General features: G+C 51.1%; 1 protein-coding gene across 1 annotated transcript in view; it reads left to right on the forward strand.

Moving 5' to 3' along the window:
* Positions 1-3,605: 3,605 nt before the first annotated feature.
* The window catches only part of ZC3H3 (zinc finger CCCH-type containing 3), a 127,290-nt gene continuing 113,693 nt past the window's right edge, over positions 3,606-17,202 (forward strand). The window contains exons 1-3 of the mRNA XM_077781788.1: positions 3,606-3,732; positions 6,506-7,817; positions 9,432-9,625. Of these exons, the coding sequence (XP_077637914.1) occupies positions 3,687-3,732; positions 6,506-7,817; positions 9,432-9,625 (1,552 nt within the window). The 5' untranslated portion in view covers positions 3,606-3,686. The remainder of the gene's footprint in view (positions 3,733-6,505; positions 7,818-9,431; positions 9,626-17,202) is intronic.

Here is a 17,202-nt window from a genome sequence, read left to right on the forward strand (position 1 = left end):
GAAGGACAGAGGGGAAGAGAAGGAAGAGAAGGAGGAGAAGGAAGAGAAGGAAGAGAAGGAGGAGAAGGAGGAGAAGGAGGAGAAGGAGGAGAAGGAGGAGAAGGAGGAGAAGGAGGAGGAGGAGGAGGAGAAGGAGAAGGAGAAGGAGAAGGAGAAGGAGAAGGAGAAGGAGAAGGAGAAGGAGAAGGAGAAGGAGAAGGAGAAGGAGAAGGAGAAGGAGAAGGAGAAGGAGAAGAAGGAAAAGGAAAAAGAAAAGGAAAAGGAAAAGGAAAAGGAAAAGGAAAAGGAAAAGGAAAAGGAAAAGGAAAAAAAGGAAAAGGAAAAGGAAAAAAAGGAAAAGTCTTGCAGCCAGGACTCATCCCATGGGTCTGTGCCATGGATGGTGCTGGCACAGGAGGGAATGGGTCACTCACCTCCAGACTCTTCCCAATCCTTCAGGAAAAGGCTGCAGGGAACAACCACTGACCTTGGAACTACACAGGTTTTAAGCCTTCACTCTTGATTTTCCACTTCCTCCTGCGTTCTCTCCCATTTTTTTACACTTTAAGTAAGGCATCTCCCTGAAACCTTGACACAACAATCCCAGAGACTCACAAGTGCTGGAAGACATTCCAGAGAAGCTGTGGCTGCCCCATCCCTGGAATTGTTTCAGGCCAGGTTGGACAGGGCTTGGAGCAACCTGGGATAGTGGAAAGTGTCCCTGCCCAGGTGGGGGGTGGAATTCCATGACTTTGAAGGTCCTTTCCAATCCAATCATTCCATGATTCCGTGAGGTCCCACACGTGCTGCTCCTGCAAATGGATCCCTGGCAGAACTGGGTGTTCCAGGATCCAGGGATCCTCTGGCACACTTGTCACTGGGTCTGCACTGGGATGATGTTTTAGGACATTGAAAGGATTTATTTTTGGGCTGAACGTGACAATTTAATTCCTCTTTCATGTGTTCCCTTCCCTGGGATGTTTACTCACACTTAAAATCTTCCACTTGCTGGTTTTTTTTTTTTTTCCTCTTTAAAAAAAATTAAATTAGACTTACAAAGTGTCATAGAAACTTTGTGCTGTGAATTGAAAGTGCCATGAATTCTTTTTGGATATGTTGCTTGTGACAGGAATGCGCTGGAAAGCCAGAAGAAAAAGAAAGGTTTATTTTAATATTTTAACATCCTCGTCTGTCCTTTGCCCTCTGCACAAATCCCAGGGGAGGTTTCTGCCAGCTGCTTGTCCCGAGGCAGGATGCTCCTCTCAATTCCCTGGAGAAGATCCAATTCATGCTTAAAATGCTGCTTCTCCATTCCTGGAAAACTTCCCCATCCCAAAGCTCTCCCGATGGAAAACATCCGAGAATGACCCCAAGCGGTCCAAGATCCTCCAAACTTTTCATTTTCTCCTCACAAATGTTGGTGTAAATTGGTAAAACAGCTTTGAGGTTGCCTTTTCCCGAGGTTGGGTTTTGTGGGAGCGGTGGATCCACGGCTTCCCTGGGTTTAAAAAGGAGCTTTTCTTCCACGTGTGCTGAATTAATTTCAATTCAGAGCAGCTCGTTCTGAGCTCATTTATGCAAAGCGCTCGACTCCCTGTGCCAGCACGAGGGAGGGAAGGAGCAGCTGGGAGTGGAGGAGGATTTTTTTGGGCACAAGTGCCAATTCCTGTCAGTTTAAAGCCATTATGAAACTCTGGGTGGGATTTGGGATCAGTTGAAGCCGCTCTGAGGCCACCCAAAGGGAGGAGATCTCTCATTCCTGTCTGCCTGGTTCCCAGCCTGTTCCCATGTGTGCAAGACTTGGAAAAAAGAGAGGGTTTGGGGCATTTTTTTAGCAGTTTTTAGGGTCAGACTCCATACATTCTTTGTATTTTGAAGCCTTTTCTCCCAAAATATTTTATCCCAACAAGCTTGTTCTTCCCATATTCCACATAAAAATGCCACAAAGCACCAAAAATAATTTACTCAATCTCCCTTTCCAAGCAGGGAAATTGTGAGCTCGTCCCAGAGATGTGATTTGATCAGAGCTGGGACAGGCAGAACTCCCTGGCTGCATTGGGAAGTGAAATATCCCAAGGGACAGCATTTGTTTTAAAGGATTTGAGATTGATGATGGGTTGCTTTTCCAAAGGTTCCATCCTGGTGTTGTGTTGTTCCAGCTCCTTGGCTCAGCTTTTTGTTTCCTGGATAATTTTAGGCTGGAGTTTTATCTGCTTTGCACACTTGGGGCTCTGCTGCTCTTTGTTTACGGGTTTTATTCGCTTGGGGAAGAACAAAATAATTTGGAAAATCAGCACCTCAAGGATTTTCTTTGCTTCCACAGAAAATATGAAATTTTGGGACTGGTTTTCCTGCAAAACATTTAAAAAATGACAGCCAAAATGTGTGAAATAAGGAATCACGAGGTTGATGGGTGGAATGAACGTTTCCTTGCTGGAGATTGTCCTTTGGATCAGCAGGAAAATCTCCCCAAGTCCCTCTCCAGCTCTCCTGGAGCCCCCTCAGGCACTGGAAAGGGCTCTGAGCTCTCCCTGGAGCCTTCCCTTCTCCAGGCTGGACATTCCAAGCTCTCCCAGCCTGGCTCCAAGATTTCCAGTTTCCAAGTAGATAAATTGTGCTTCACACATCTCGGTAATTGCAGCCTTAGTGAAGATATGGGGAAAGGAGGGAAGAAGAAACTTGGGATAAAATAATACCCAAACCCCAACCCAGTTGAACATGGAACCAATGGACCAGGGAGAGGTGGAGAAATAACCAAGGGCAGGAGAAGGAAAAACCAGCTCCTCCTTTTCTGTCCAGAACTGTGAATAATTCCCGTTTTTTGGCTCAATTTGTGGGTGAGGACAGCTGGAAGAACCAGGCAGGGATGGGGACTGGAGAAATGGGGACAGCTGGAAGATCCAGGCAGGGATGGGGACAGGAGAAATGGGGACAGCTGGAGCAAGCTGGGATGGGGACAGAGGAAATGGGGATAACTGGAACAGGCTAGGATGGGGACAAGAAAAATGGGGACAACTGGAGCAAGCTGGGATGGGGACAGGAGAAATGGGGACAACTGAAGCAGGCTGGGATGGGGACAGGAGAAATGAAAATAACTGGGCCAGGCTGGGATGGGGGACAGGAGAAATGGGGATAACTGGACCAGGCTGGGATGGGGACAGGAGAAATGGGGATAACTGGAACAGGCTGGGATGGGGACAGGAGAAATGGGGACAGCTGTGCCAGGCTGGGATGGGGACAAGAAAAATGGGGACAACTGGAGCAGGCTGGGATGGGGACAGGAGAAATGGGGACAGCTGGAATGAGGACAGGAGATGGCCAGATGAGGCTGTGGAAGGAACAGAGGCTGGGGACGAGAAGAGCCACGGTGGTCCAGGCTGAGGAGCGGTTAGGCACAGCTGGTGCAGACTAAGATGGGAACAGGGGGAAGGGTCTGGTGGCAGCTGGACCAGGCTGAGAGGGGAACAGGGGACAACGGGGCGACTGTCCCAGGCTGGGGACAGCCCGGCCGGGCTGGGCTAGGCCCGGGCTCAGGCTCAGGCCCGGTCCCAGGCTCAGGCCCGGCTTAGGCCGCGCTGCCCCGGCCCCGTCGCCAGGCAACGGCCGCGGGCGTCACGTGACCGCCCGGGAGCGCTCACGTGGGGCCGTTGGCGGCGCCAGTTGATGACGTCACGGCGGCGCTGGGGCCGTGAGGGAGCGTTGCGGGAATGGAGGAACGGGAGCGGCTGTGCCGGGAGATCCGAGCGCTGCAGGGTGCGGGAATTGGGGAAAATCGGGAATATCGGGAATGGAGGAAGCTGTGCCGGGAGATCTGAGCGCTCCAGGGTGCGGGAATTGGGGAAAATCGGGAAAACCGGGAATGGGGGAGGCTGTGCCGGGAGATCTGAGCGCTGCAGGGTGCGGGAATTGGGGGAAAATCGGGAATGGGGGAGGCTGTGCCGGGAGATCTGAGCGCTGCAGGGTGCGGGAATTGGGGAAAATCGGGAATGGGGGAGGCTGTGCCGGGAGATCCGAGCGCTGCAGGGTGCGGGAATTGGGGAAAAATCGGGAAAATCGGGAATGGGGGAGGCTGTGCCGGGAGATCTGAGCGCTCCAGGGTGCGGGAATTGGGGAAAATCGGGAAAATCGGGAATGGGGGAGGCTGTGCCGGGAGATCTGAGCGCTCCAGAGTGCGGGAATTGGGGAAAATCGGGAAAATCGGGAATGGGGGAGGCTGTGCCGGGAGATCTGAGCGCTGCAGGGTGCGGGAATTGGGGAAAATCGGGAATATCGGGAATGGAGGAAGCTGTGCCGGGAGATCCGAGCGCTGCAGGGTGCGGGAATTGGGGAAAAATCGGGAAAATCGGGAATGGGGGAGGCTGTGCCGGGAGATCCGAGCGCTGCAGGGTGCGGGAATTGGGGAAAATCGGGAAAATCGGGAATGGGGGAGGCTGTGCCGGGAGATCCGAGCGCTCCAGGGTGCGGGAATTGGGGGAAAATCGGGAATGGGGGAGGCTATGCCGGGAGATCCGAGCGCTCCAGGGTGCGGGAATTGGGGAAAATCGGGAAAACCGGGAATGGGGGAGGCTGTGCCGGGAGATCTGAGCGCTGCAGGGTGCGGGAATTGGGGAAAATCGGGAAAATCGGGAATGGGGGAGGCTGTGCCGGGAGATCCGAGCGCTCCAGGGTGCGGGAATTGGGGGAAAATCGGGAATATCGGGAATGGAGGAGGCTGTGCCGGGAGATCTGAGCGCTGCAGGGTGCGGGAATTGGGGAAAATTGGAAAAATCGGGAATGGGGGAGGCTGTGCCGGGAGATCCGAGCGCTCCAGGGTGCGGGAATTGGGGAAAATCGGGAATAGGAGCGGCTGTGCCGGGAGATCCGAGCGCTGCAGGGTGCGGGAATTGGGGAAAAATCGGGAAAATCGGGAATGGGGGAGGCTGTGCCGGGAGATCTGAGCGCTGCAGGGTGCGGGAATTGGGGAAAATTGGAAAAATCGGGAATGGGGGAGGCTGTGCCGGGAGATCTGAGCGCTCCAGGGTGCGGGAATTGGGGAAAATCGTGAATATCAGGAATGGGAGCAATGTGAGCAGACCTGGAGGAGGGATCAGGGGAAATCTGGGAATTTTGGGGGGCGGTGCGGTGTTTTAAGGGAATTTTGGGAAGGTTGTGATGGGATCTGGGGAGTCTTTGGTGGGGTTGTGACATTGGATTTTGGGATGGGATTGGGAGCAGTGTGAGTGGGATGGGAATGGAGAAGATCCCAGAGTGCTGGGAGAAGGGAGGAAAAGGGGAGAAGAGAGGACTCAGGAGTTTTGGGAGAAGAGGGAAGTGATCCAGGGAGTGCTGGGAAAAGCTGGAAAGGGAAAAAAACCCAGGAAAGCCAAGTGGGCCAAGGCAGGGAGGGAACGGAGCCCATGGAGTGCTGGGGGATTTTGGGATCCCCACACCAGGGAATTCCCACTCTTGGCAGGATCTGGAACTCTCCTGGCTTTGGGAAGGGGCTTTTCCCTGTCCCACAGCCCCGGGCTGGGAGCACAGAGGTGGGATGTGTATCCATGTGCCCTTCCCAAGCTCTGGAAAGCACCAGAGCTTCTTTTAGCACCAAACCCCCCTATTTTTGTCCTACAAAGTAAATTTTCCTGGTTGGCGAGGCCACAACTTCCACTCAGAGCTTGGGATTTGCCTCTCCAGGAGCTCCTACGTGCGGGAATGATGAGAGGGAGGAAAACAATCCTTGCTTTTCCATGAGGAATGTGCTGGCTCAGCTCTCCTGGTGACCCCGGTGAAGGAAAAAACACTCTGCCTGAAACACCAGGCCCCAAATTCCTTAGGGAATCACTCATGGGAAAGGTTTTCGGGAACACAGGAACGCAGGTTTCAGGTTTTTCGAAGCGCTGAGGCTGGACAGGGGCAGAAATTCCCGAATTAACAGGGATGGTGGCTTCCAGAGGGACACAACGGCAAAGCCTTGGAGTGTCCATGTTGCTGCTTTAAGGAAGGGAACTTGGGAAGGGAACTTGGGAAGCGTCTGGAGCACCAGGAGCAGCTGAGGGAGATGGGGGACTCATCCTGGAGGAAAGGAGGCTCAGGGGGAATCTTCTGGCTCCCTATAATTCCCTGACAGGAGGGTGGAGTTCAGGATCTGCCAGGACACAGGGAATGATTTCCCAAGGCCGGTTGCAGGGGTAGTTGGGATATTAGGAAGGAATTCTTCCCTGTGAGGGTGCTGAGGGGCTGGGATGGAATTCCCAGAGAAGCTGTGGCTGCTCCTGGATCCCTGTGAGCGTTCAAGGCCCGAACTGGATGGGGCTCGGAGCAACCTGTGGAATCCAGGGTTTTGGCAGGGAAGTGGAACCGGGTGTTCTTGAAGGTCCTTTCCAACCCAGACCATTCCTGGACACTGTGATTCCATGACTTCTCCTTCCACCCTGGCTCATCCCGAACCCGAGCGACGATGGAATTCCAGCGCCGAGAAGAGCAGCTCTGTGTTGCCGTGGGATTCCCACGGGATCAGGGAATTAATGTTCTGTCTTCTCTCCCTCAGGTCTCATCAACAGCCACAGGAACATGCACGGGAACGTTCCACGTCCGGCGCCGTCGGCTCCTCCCAGGTGGAACAACCCCCGCCAGCCTGGCTACACCAGGAGAGGAGCCTTTTCCACCAGGTTCCCCCAGCAGCCTCCCAGGAATTTCCACCCGAGCCAGACTCACTCCTGGAGGAAAAAATACTCCCTGGACAACCGGCTGCCGGGATCGGGCTACGACGTTGGAAGTGCTTCCAGCACTTCCCAAGGTTTTGGGAGCCTTGGGGACAGCCAGACTCCTGAGGCACCGGGATCGTCCCCGGAGAGGCACGTGGATTTCACCACGGATGGGAACATCGTTGTGGATATCCAGGTGCCACAGAGGGCTGGCCAGGAAAACGTGGGTCCTTACGGCGAGTTTTCCAGGCGGGAAGTGGCGGTGGCTCCTTCGGCGGATGGGAATATCCAGAAATCTCTTCTCCAGGAAGAGGAGAGAAGACCTTCCCTATCCATTTCCTTCAGTTCCACGTCCAGGACTGTTTGCCTGCCCGGCATCGGAACCGGGAGCTCCTTTTCCGCCTCTGGAAGCACCAGTGAAAGCGCCGTGGCGCTGAAGTCGGAGCCACAAAATCCTTTGGAATTTCCAGGTCGGGAGCCAGCCCAGCACTCGGTACGGATCAAGGCAGAACCACTCTCTCCACGGCAGCCAAGCGGTGAGGAAGTCCAGGATGCTTCCCTACATCCCAAACTCTTTGGGAATGCCGAGATGCTCTCTCGACCTGCTCAGGCCGGGGTGACTCTGGTGAAGAGCAGATTTCCCGTAATTCCCAAAGCTCCCACTCTCCAAAAAGCTGCCTCGGCACCCGTCTCCAGCAAATCTCAGAAATTCAGGAAAAACAACTACACCTGGGTGGCAAACCCTGGGAAAAGCTCTCGGATTGTGAAGAGGTGGGCGAGCCCTCGAGCCGAAAATTCCAAGAAGGGCGCTGGGGGAGCGGACAAAGGTGCTAAAATCTCCCCCAAGGCGGATTTGGGAACGAAGATAAAGAAATTGGGATTGCAATCCAAGCTGGGGGTTTCTCCCAGTAAATACAAGTGGAAAGCCTCCAGCTTGCAGACTTTGCCTTCCACTTCCAAGTCAGCATTCCAGTGGAGATCTGAGGACCAGAAGAAGACTCCAGCCCTGAACGTCTCTCGAACTGTCTCTGTCCCACCGGCTCCGTGCGTGGCATCCGTTGTTCCCGGTGGGATGAAATCCTTTGGAGAGGCTGCCCTGTCCAGTTACAAAGTGAAGAGTCAGACAAAAATCATCAAGAGGAAAGGGAATGTGGGGTAAGTTGTTGGTTTGAATTTTGTGTCCCCGGGTTTCACGTCAGGTTGTGGCTGTGGGGGGAAATTCCGGTGGGGGTTTTTGTGTGCCGGAGGTTTTGTGGAACCGTGGGATGGTTTGGGTTGGAAGACCTTAAAAATCGTGGAATTCCACACCCTTGCTATGAACTGGGACACCTTCCACTATCCCAGGCTGCTCCAAGCCCTGTCCAACCTGGCCTTGGACACTTCCAGGGATGGGGCAGCCACAGCTACTCTGGGAATTCCATTCCAGGGCTTCACCACCCTCCCAGGGAAGAATTCCTTCCCAATATCCCATCTTTCCGTGCCCTCTGGCAGTGGGAAGCCATTCCCTGTGTCCTGTCCCTCCATCCCTTGTCCCAAATCCCTCTCCAGCTCTCCTGGAGCCCCTTCAGGGTCTGAGCTCTCCCTGGATCCTTCTCTTCTCCAGGCTGGACATTCCCAGCTCTCCCAGCCTGGCTCCAGAGCAGAGGGGCTCCATCCCTTGGAGCATCTCCATGGCCTCCTTTGGATTTACTCCAGCAGTTCCATGTCCTCCTGATGCTGGGTGATCCAGAGCTGGATCCTGTGAATCCCTGTGGTCGCCGACATTTTCTCACTCAGCAAAGGAAGCTGCATTTTCCTTGATTTAATTCCAAATTCTCGTAACTGTTGTATTGATTCCTGCTTCCGTTTCCCACCTCCCTTCAGTGCTTCCCATCCTTGCCTTGCCCTCCTGCTTTGCCTGGAAAACCATCAGTGGGTGGATCGTGCTGGGAAAATCACTCTGCAGCAGCCTGGAGAAGTTGGGAATGTTTGGGATTTTTTTTGGCAGTTCAGGGAGACCTCCCACACCTTGGTAAATTCCAGCAGAATCAGGGAAGGGATCGTCCCCCTGTGCTGGGCACTGCTGAGGCTCCTCAAATCCTGGAGGGAGGATATTGAGGGGCTGGAGCATGTCCAGAGTCGGGAATGGAGCTGGGGAAGGGTCTGGAGCACCAGGAGCAGCTGAAGGAGCTGGGAGAGCTCAGCCTGGAGAAAAGGAGGCTGAGGGGGGACTTCCTGGCTCCCTAAATTCCCTGGCAGGTGGGTGAAGTCAGGAAAGATCAGGTTCTCCCAGGGACAGGGTGTGAGCAAACAGCCTCAAACTGCTCCAGGGGAGGTTTAGTTTGGATATTGGGAACATTCCTTTGTGTAAGTGGTGGTCAGGCACTGGGAATCCCCATCCCTGGAGGGATTTAAGATCCCTGTGGATGTGGAACTTGGGGATGTGGTCAGTGGTGGCCTTGGCACTGCTGGGAAATGCTTGGAGATCTCAGAGATCCTTTCCAACCTAAACCATTCCATGATCCCATGATTCAATCCCTCACATCTGTTGAGCAGAAGGCAGTGAGCAAGTTTGGCTGTCAAACACCTCATTCCCCATCTGTTCCTTGCCAGGAATTCCTCACATTTGCCCGTTCCCTTGGAATTTTCTCTTCAGAGCTTCTCCTCCCCCCCTCAGCCAGAGGAGAATCCTGGTGGGATTTGATTCCTTTTGGAGCCCTGAAGGACACCCAGGAGCATTTTGGCCACTTCCCTGCTCCCTCCTAACCGTGTGACATTCCCTTTTCCCAGTTCCCCCACGGATAAGAAGAACATCTCCCCCACCACAGCTCTGAAGAGCCGCTTCCACCTCCGGAGGAGGAATTCCACGCGGGGAAAACCTTCGGTGACGGCGAAACGCTCCTCGCCCCGGGGCCTGGTGCAGATTTCCAAGCACCGGCTCTGCCGGATGCCGGCGACCAGGACACAGGTGGCCGCCAAGGAAGGTAGGAACAGGCATTCCAAGGGTTCTTGGCTTTGGGAATGTGTTGTTGAGTCCTCCTGGAGGTGTTGTTGGTCTTGGAGCAAACACTGAGGAGAAGTTTGACTCCATATCCGTGTGGTCCTTTTGGCGTCTCCACCAAAAAACAAATGTTTCCTGCTTTTCCTGGGGTTTCCCTGGATTTTCAGGGAGGTTTTCCAAGAAGAAAGAAGTTGGCAGAGGCAGGAATACACAAATCTCTCAGCTGTATCCCAGTGTGGTGTCCAGTTTTGGATCTAATTTGCATAAAACGCCAGTAATGGTGGAATACTGGATCCATCGTGTTTGGGAACAGGGAATTTGCATCCGTGTCCTGCTACCTTGGAGCAGAACTCAGAGCTCAGTGTCTGGAATGTTGTTGGGATGTTGGTGGCTCTTCTGTTCCCTCGGGGTATTTTTATGGATAAAAGGCTTCCCCTGCCTGGGATTCAGTTGTTTCAGGTGGATGTGAGGCACATTTTCCCCGTGGCCCCATGAAATTCCCTGTGGGAATTGCTGGAGCAGGGAGAGGGGTTTGGGTCAGATGTAGCTGGGATTTGTCTCCAGTTATTTGGGATTATTTGGTGTTCAAACAGCTCTGTTGAAATGTTGCTGAATTTTCCTGGATGAGGGATGGAGTGCCAGGACACAGGGAATGGTTTCCCACTGTCATCCAATGGGCAGGGTTAGATGGGATATTGGGAAGGAATTCTTCCCTGGGAGGGTGCTGAAGTCCTGGAATGGAATTCCTAGAGAAGCTGTGGCTGTCCCTGGATCCCTGGAAGTGACCATGGCCAGCTGGGATGGGGCTTGGAGCAGCCTGGGATAGTGGAAGGTGTCCCTGCCTATGGCAGGGGTGTGGAATTCCATGATCTTTGAGTTCTTCCAACCCAAATCATTCCATGATTCCATAAAAAGACAGAAAGCTCTGGAGACACGGAGCAATTTGGGATTGCCATGGCATTTTAACTTTGGGAATTGAGGGAATTGAGGCAGTGATATCAGCTTGTTTGGAATCCCAGTTCCTTGATTGAAGGGAATGTTCACACACTGAAAAAAATCTTAATCTTCATTTTAACTGGATAAGAATGAGAAAATAAAGCAGGAATGTGGTTTTGCTCCAGGCTTTGGGAAATTGGCAAATGAAAATGTTGGAAGAAAAAAAAAGGGAATAGGGCTGGAAGTGACCTTGGGAGAGCAGGGAGTTCATTGCCCCCTCCAAAAGTGGATCCAATTTCCTGGCAGATGCTTCTCTGTGTGGCACCTTCTCCTTTGCAGAGAAATTCAGGAAGAGCCTGGTTTGCCTCGAAAAATTCCCTCAGTGAATTTTGGATTTGCTCCCTTTGATTAAAATTGACTTTCTGGATTTGAATCCTTTTGTACTTCAAGATTTTTCTTGGAGAGCTTCAATCCCAGGCAGAGGATTTGCAGCTTTATGTGTTGGAATATTCTTAAAACTCTAGGTTTGGAAAGCTGTGGAATTATTCCAGGGCTGTTCCTCTGTGTGCTCCAGGAACTCCTATGGGGTTTTTTTCCCTCCAGGTGGTGGATGGGGCAGGGGTATTTCCAAGTTGGGAAGTCTTGGGTGCTCACAGGGATTAGGACAACTCCCATGTTCCCTGTAAGTGTATAATTATGGATGGGGTGTCTTCTGGTTCCACAGGGAGCTGGGAATAAGTGAAGTCTTGTGGATTCAATTCCTGGCTCCCACATTATCCAAGAGGTTTTGGGAAGGTTGTTTTGGTTTCTTTTGGGGCAAAGTGTGGCTATTAATCCCAGCCAAAATATTGTGGATATTAATCACCACAAAGTGGTGGAATTTCCAGTCTTTTCCATTTCCCCTTGGGCAGGTGTGAGGGAAGTAAACGGGGTTACTGGGATACACTGGGAGCAGAGCGGGGCAGGAATGGAGCAGGGAGGTGGATCCATTTCTGGAGGGAAAGCCAGAGGGGAGGAATGCTCCCAAATTCCTGCATGGCAGCGTGGCTGGAAAAGCTGGATCAGTCCCTCCACGGATGTGGGGCCTGTGGTGACACAGCCTGGCTGGTGTCCTGTTTGTCCTGTTCCACGGGATTTTGGGATCTGGGACAGAGCTCTGTGAGCTGTACAAAGACATTGCTCCTGCTTTTCCCAGGTGCTGGCCTGTCTCCTGGCTTTCCAATTCCCTTCTTGGGCCCAAATGGATCTGTTTGGTCTCATCGGTAGGGAAGCTCTCCCAGAAGTTGCTGAGTCTTGAAATGGGATTGGTGTTTTCCAATGCTCTGCCCACTTCCCTCGATGGGAATTGCTTTTATTTAGGGATCAGAGAGCCAATGGAAAGTGGCGGATTGGTAGGAATTTTCTTGGGATTACTTGGGCTGTTCCATGAGAGATCCACCTGCAGCTCTTTGTGATTAATTCCGAAATACTTGATTAAATGGGATGTTTAATAACAGCTCAGATATGGGAGTGTGTCCCAAATGGAAGTTTTTCCAATGGGATGGTGGAGCAGGGAGAAAGTTCCAGGTCAGGCTGCCCCCCTCACCTCTGGGATGCTCAGGGATGTGATGGAAGAGGGATAAAAAGTTGTGGTTGTTTCTCTCCTTATCCAGGGAAAAGCTGGAACACCAACAAGGATCATCAAGGCCTTGGGTGCCACTGTGTTGGATAAAATCATGGGATGGTTTGGGTGGGAAGGGACCATGGAGATCATGGAATTCCAGTCCCCACCATGGGCAGGGACACCTTCCACAATCCCAGATTGCTCCAAGCTCCATCTGAGCTGGCCATGGACACTTCCAGGGACGGGGCAGCCACAGCTTCTCTGGGAATTTCATCCCAGCACCTTCCCAGTCTCACAGGGAGGAATTCCTTCCCAAATTCCATTTATCCCTGCCCTCTGGCAGGGGCGTGCCATTCCCTGTGACTGCATCCCTTGTCCCAAGTCCCTTTCCAGCTCTCCTGGATCCCTTCAGGCACTGGAAAGGGCTCTGAGCTCTCCCTGGATTCTTCCCTTCTCCAGGCTGGACATTCCCAGCTCTCCCAGCTAGTTGAAATGCCAAATGAGCTTTTAATCCACATCCTGTCCCATCTCCTTGGGAATCCTTCATCCGCTGTCTCCAAACTGAAGATGGAATATTCCCAAAAGTTCTGGGATGGCATCTTTTTCTCACCAGTTTTGAGGGAAAACGCCAACTTCTAAGTGAGGTTTGAGTGATCCAGGTGTGATAACAGCGGGATATTCCTGCTTTTCCCATCCTAAAAGTCCCATGCCAGAGGATATGGGTGTCCCACGCTTTCCCAACAGCTTTTTCCTGTATTTATCTGGGATTTCTTGCAGGATGAGGCTTATTCCCAACCTATTTTTTGACGACAGACAAGTGAGTTCTGGTAGTTGTGAACTTTTACTCACCATTCCTTGTGGTTGACCATCCAAACTATCATTTCTTATTTCCTGGATTTTTTCCTTGGAAAAAAACTAGGAATAAGTGCTTCAAAAGAAGATTTCTTGACTTTTCTTTAGTTCATTTTAACATCAGAGCTGTGGCCGATGTACGGACAAGGAGAATGGGAGTGACGGCTGCGTGGTACATGTGGGAAAATTGGGATTTTTGCAGGAGAATCGGGGGCTTTTCCAGGAGAATTCGGGATTTTGGGAAGCACACACAGCCCTGCAGAGGGCACTCGTGCCTCTCCCATCTCCTCAGTCCACCTTTTTCTGGTTATTGATGGCCTAATTTCGTCTTTATGTGAAAGAAAGCAGATCTGGAGTAATTTGCAGCAATAACCTGCTAATGCCGGGCCAGTATCAAAATTCCCATGTTCATTCCCGGTGGCAGATAAAACACTAATATATAATTATCCTTGCAAATTGGATTGTTTTAAATAACCAAAAGGCTACGGCCGGGGAGAAAACCATCCCATTTCCCTGGAGTTCCTATTGCGGGGTAATTGCTGCGTTCAATCAATTTCCTTGGCATTAGAAATTCCATCACAATCAACATTAAGCTTTATTCATTGTGATGGCAAAGAGCCGGATCATTTCTCCTCTTTTCCTTAACTGGCAAAATTAATCAGGGAAAAGATTTTAAACATTTACCCGTGCGAAAGAGGTCAGCTCTGCCACTATATTGCTCAGCAGATAAGGGGGCTAATAAAAAGAAAATTGAATTACTAATGATCGCCAGGAACAGAGTATATAAAACCTGGCAATCGCCCGGTGCAAGAAAAAAAGGGAATCAATTTTCTCCGGACAAGGTGCGCTCGTTTTTTATTTTGGCTCATATTATCAGCAATTTAATTGGAGAGAGCATAAACAGGAGGAAACAGTTAGGGAATAATGAGGCTGGAGGTGTAAAATCCTGCAGGATAGATGCTGGACACAATTTATTTGGCACAACAGATAATCACTTTAATTGAATCCAAAAGTGCAGCGTTCAGCAGCGCCGGCTCTGCGCCTCGCCCGAGGGGGGATCATGGAATATTACAAAGAGGCTCCTCCGTGTCTTTTCCACCTCTGGAATGTCCCCTTCCAGGCAGGACTGCTCCGGGATTGCTTCGGCACGGTCACAGCTGGCTGGAAGCAGGAGATGGGGAAAGCAGGAGGGAGATTCTCCAGGGGCTTTTCTTTATTTGTGTTGTGTTTGTTCCTTAAATAATTCAGTGCTTGCCGGGTCGGGTGGTTCCGGCCGTGTCTTGCTTGAGGTGAACTTGGAATCTTGGAATGGTTTGGGCTGGGGGGGCACCTCAAGGATCAAATTATTTTGCTGTGTCCTGAGTTTGGTGTTAAAGGAACTTCTAAAAAGCTTTGGGATTTTTTCCTGGAAGAGGCGGGTGGTTCATCGTGGAATTTAGATCCCAGAATGGTTTGGGTTGGAGGGGACCTTGGAGATCATCCAATTCCACCCTCCTGCCATGGGCAGGGACACCTTCCACTGTCCCAGGTTGCTCCAAGCCCTGTCCAACCTGGCCTTGGACACTTCCAGGGATCCAGGGGCAGCCACAGCTTTTCTGGGAATTCCATTCCAGCTCCTCAGCACCCTCCCAGGGAAGAATTCCTTCCCAATTTCCCTCTAAATCTTCCCTCCTTCAGCTTAAGCAGATGGGGAATTGTTCAATTTTTGCAATTCCCCATCTGTGGCTCTGCAACTCCATGGCCAGAGGAGGAGAAATTTGGGAGCACATCCTTGTCGGATCCACTACATCCAACCTGGATTTGTGTTGCTTCCCTGCTTATCTTCCCCTTTCTCCTGCTCCCAGCTGAGATAAGCCAGCGGTTTGTGTTATCAGCTTCCTGCTTTTCCTGTGCTGCCTCCCCACTGTTGAAAATGCCAAACAGAGGGAATCCTGTTTGCTTTCCCATCTTCCTAAAGAGAAATTCCAGAGGATTCCGAAAGCTCCTTTCACTCTGCATCTGCAGAAGCTTCTCCAACTCTTTACTGCCAGAATCACCCTCCAAAAAAATTCCCTAAACCCTCATTTCTCTCCTCCTCGCTCCACAGGATGTGACAGGAGGAGGTTGGGATGGGCAAGGAGTGTTTGCTTGGAAAAACGCTGGAGGCAAAAGTGGCAGGAGCTGCTTTGCATTACTCGGGCGAGTAAAGGGGGCATAAATGGTGAGGAGCAAGTTATGGGTGGCATCCAAATGCTCAGCTGCTGATAATTTTATTGACACCGTGTGTTTGGATCCCTCTGGCAGCTCTGAAAATCTCAGCCCTGGATTTTATACCCTCTCCTATTTTTTTTTTTTTTTTTTTTTTGTGGGGTTGATTCACAGTGGGACAGCAATTGAGGGAATTTTGGAGTTTTTTTTCCCCTTGTTTGGTGTTTTATTTTATATTTATTTTATTTTTCTTCCGAATTACGTGGGGTCTTGCCGCTCTTCAAGGCGACGCCTCCGATCGCGTTACGTCCGAGTTAAGCTCTTGATCCCTTCCCTCAGGGAAGCCCTTGGATCACACACAGAACTCCTTGGAGTTTGTCACATCTTTTTTTTTTTTGCTCCATCATTTCCCAAGTTCCTTCCAGCTGATCCAAAACTCCCTTTTTTCCTGAATCCCTTCCAGCTGATCCCTTCCGAGGTCGCCGCTCTCCGTCGTTCCTCTGTCCCACCTAAGTTTGACCTTGCTTGGAAATCATTCCATTGCCAGCTCTCTCTTCCCTTTGGCTTGTCCTTGGGAGCCAGGGGTGGAGCGTGGCTGGCGAGGTGGCTCCTCACTCCTTCAGGAATTGGGAAAAGTTCACATTCCTGGCTCTTTGCCGGGCCGGGTTACGTCAGTGGTCGTAAGTAACGGTTTTGGGTTTCCGCCTTGACTTGGCATTTCCAGGTGACTCGTCCCGAGCTGCAAGAGGAGCTGCAGGCGCGGAGCCAGGATTGGGAATTCTCTTTGCAGAGCCCTCTTTTATAAATAACAGCCTGCTGGGAGCGAGGGGATGGGCCTTGCTCAAGGAATTGTTCCCACGTAGATGCTGGATTTGGGATCAGGGATATTGGCGACTGCGCCAGGGGGAAGTGGGGATCCTGAAGGTGACAATTCCTGGGTGTCTCAATCTTGTAGAATTGGACCTACACACTCAATTTGTCATGCAAGCCATATCCCTGGAAGTATTCCAGGCCAGGTTGGATGGGATTTGGAGCAACCTGTTCCAGTGGAATTTTTTCCATGGAAGGAGATGACCTTGAAGGTCCCTTCCCACCCAAACCATTCCATGTTTTAATGAAAGTCACCTCTCAATCCCTATTTTAAGTAGTTTTACCTCAATATTTTTATCTCAGTCCTTATTTTAGAGCCTCTCCTGTGCAGCTCCCGCTCTGTTGGATTGGGAAATTCCATTGGTAGCCAGCAGCTCTTTGGGGAATAATCTATTTATACACTAATAGGAAAAATATTTGGCTTTGGGGATGGATGGGATCCTTCCATTGGCTCTGACCCTTGATATTTCCAGGTCTGTGGGGGGCTTTGTGTAAGACTCCAAACCTTTCAGGGATGGCACAGTGTGGAGCTAAAATAGACAGGGAAAACAAAAAAAACAACCGGGAAAAAATGGGAAACAGAGCAATAGGTCCTGAACTCCTCGTTTGGCCTCCTGAGGCTTGCCTGGCCTTAAATATTTACAGGGATGGAGCATCCATAAATTCTCTGGGCAACCAGGACCTCACCACCCTCACAGGGAAGAATTTCTACCCAATTTCCCATCTGAACTTACTGTCAGGTTGAGGCAAATCCCACTTATCCTGTCGCTCTGTGCTGCTGGAAACAGATCCTTATCTTGGAAATAGATATTTATTTGTCCATGGAATTCTTTGGCCTGGAAGGGACTTCTAGGAGTCTCCTAATCCAGCCAAAAATGAAGCTTTTAAACTGGTTTTGGACCTGCTGCTTGGAATTGGGCAGAATTTCGGTGCTGATCCCTCTTATCCCTCTGCTTGTCTTTCCTTGGGCTCCTAAATAAAAATAAGGAAAATAAAAGTGGGTCAAAGTTCTTATAAAAAACCATAACCTGAAAAGTGACGATGAGTCCCTTTTCCCTGTTTTTTTTTTTACCTTCCTTTTGCTATTTTCTCCCACTTAATAAACTGTCTGA

This window comes from Lonchura striata, chromosome 1, assembly GCF_046129695.1.
Source record: "Lonchura striata isolate bLonStr1 chromosome 1, bLonStr1.mat, whole genome shotgun sequence".
In the NCBI taxonomy this organism is placed as follows: Eukaryota; Metazoa; Chordata; class Aves; order Passeriformes; family Estrildidae; genus Lonchura; species Lonchura striata.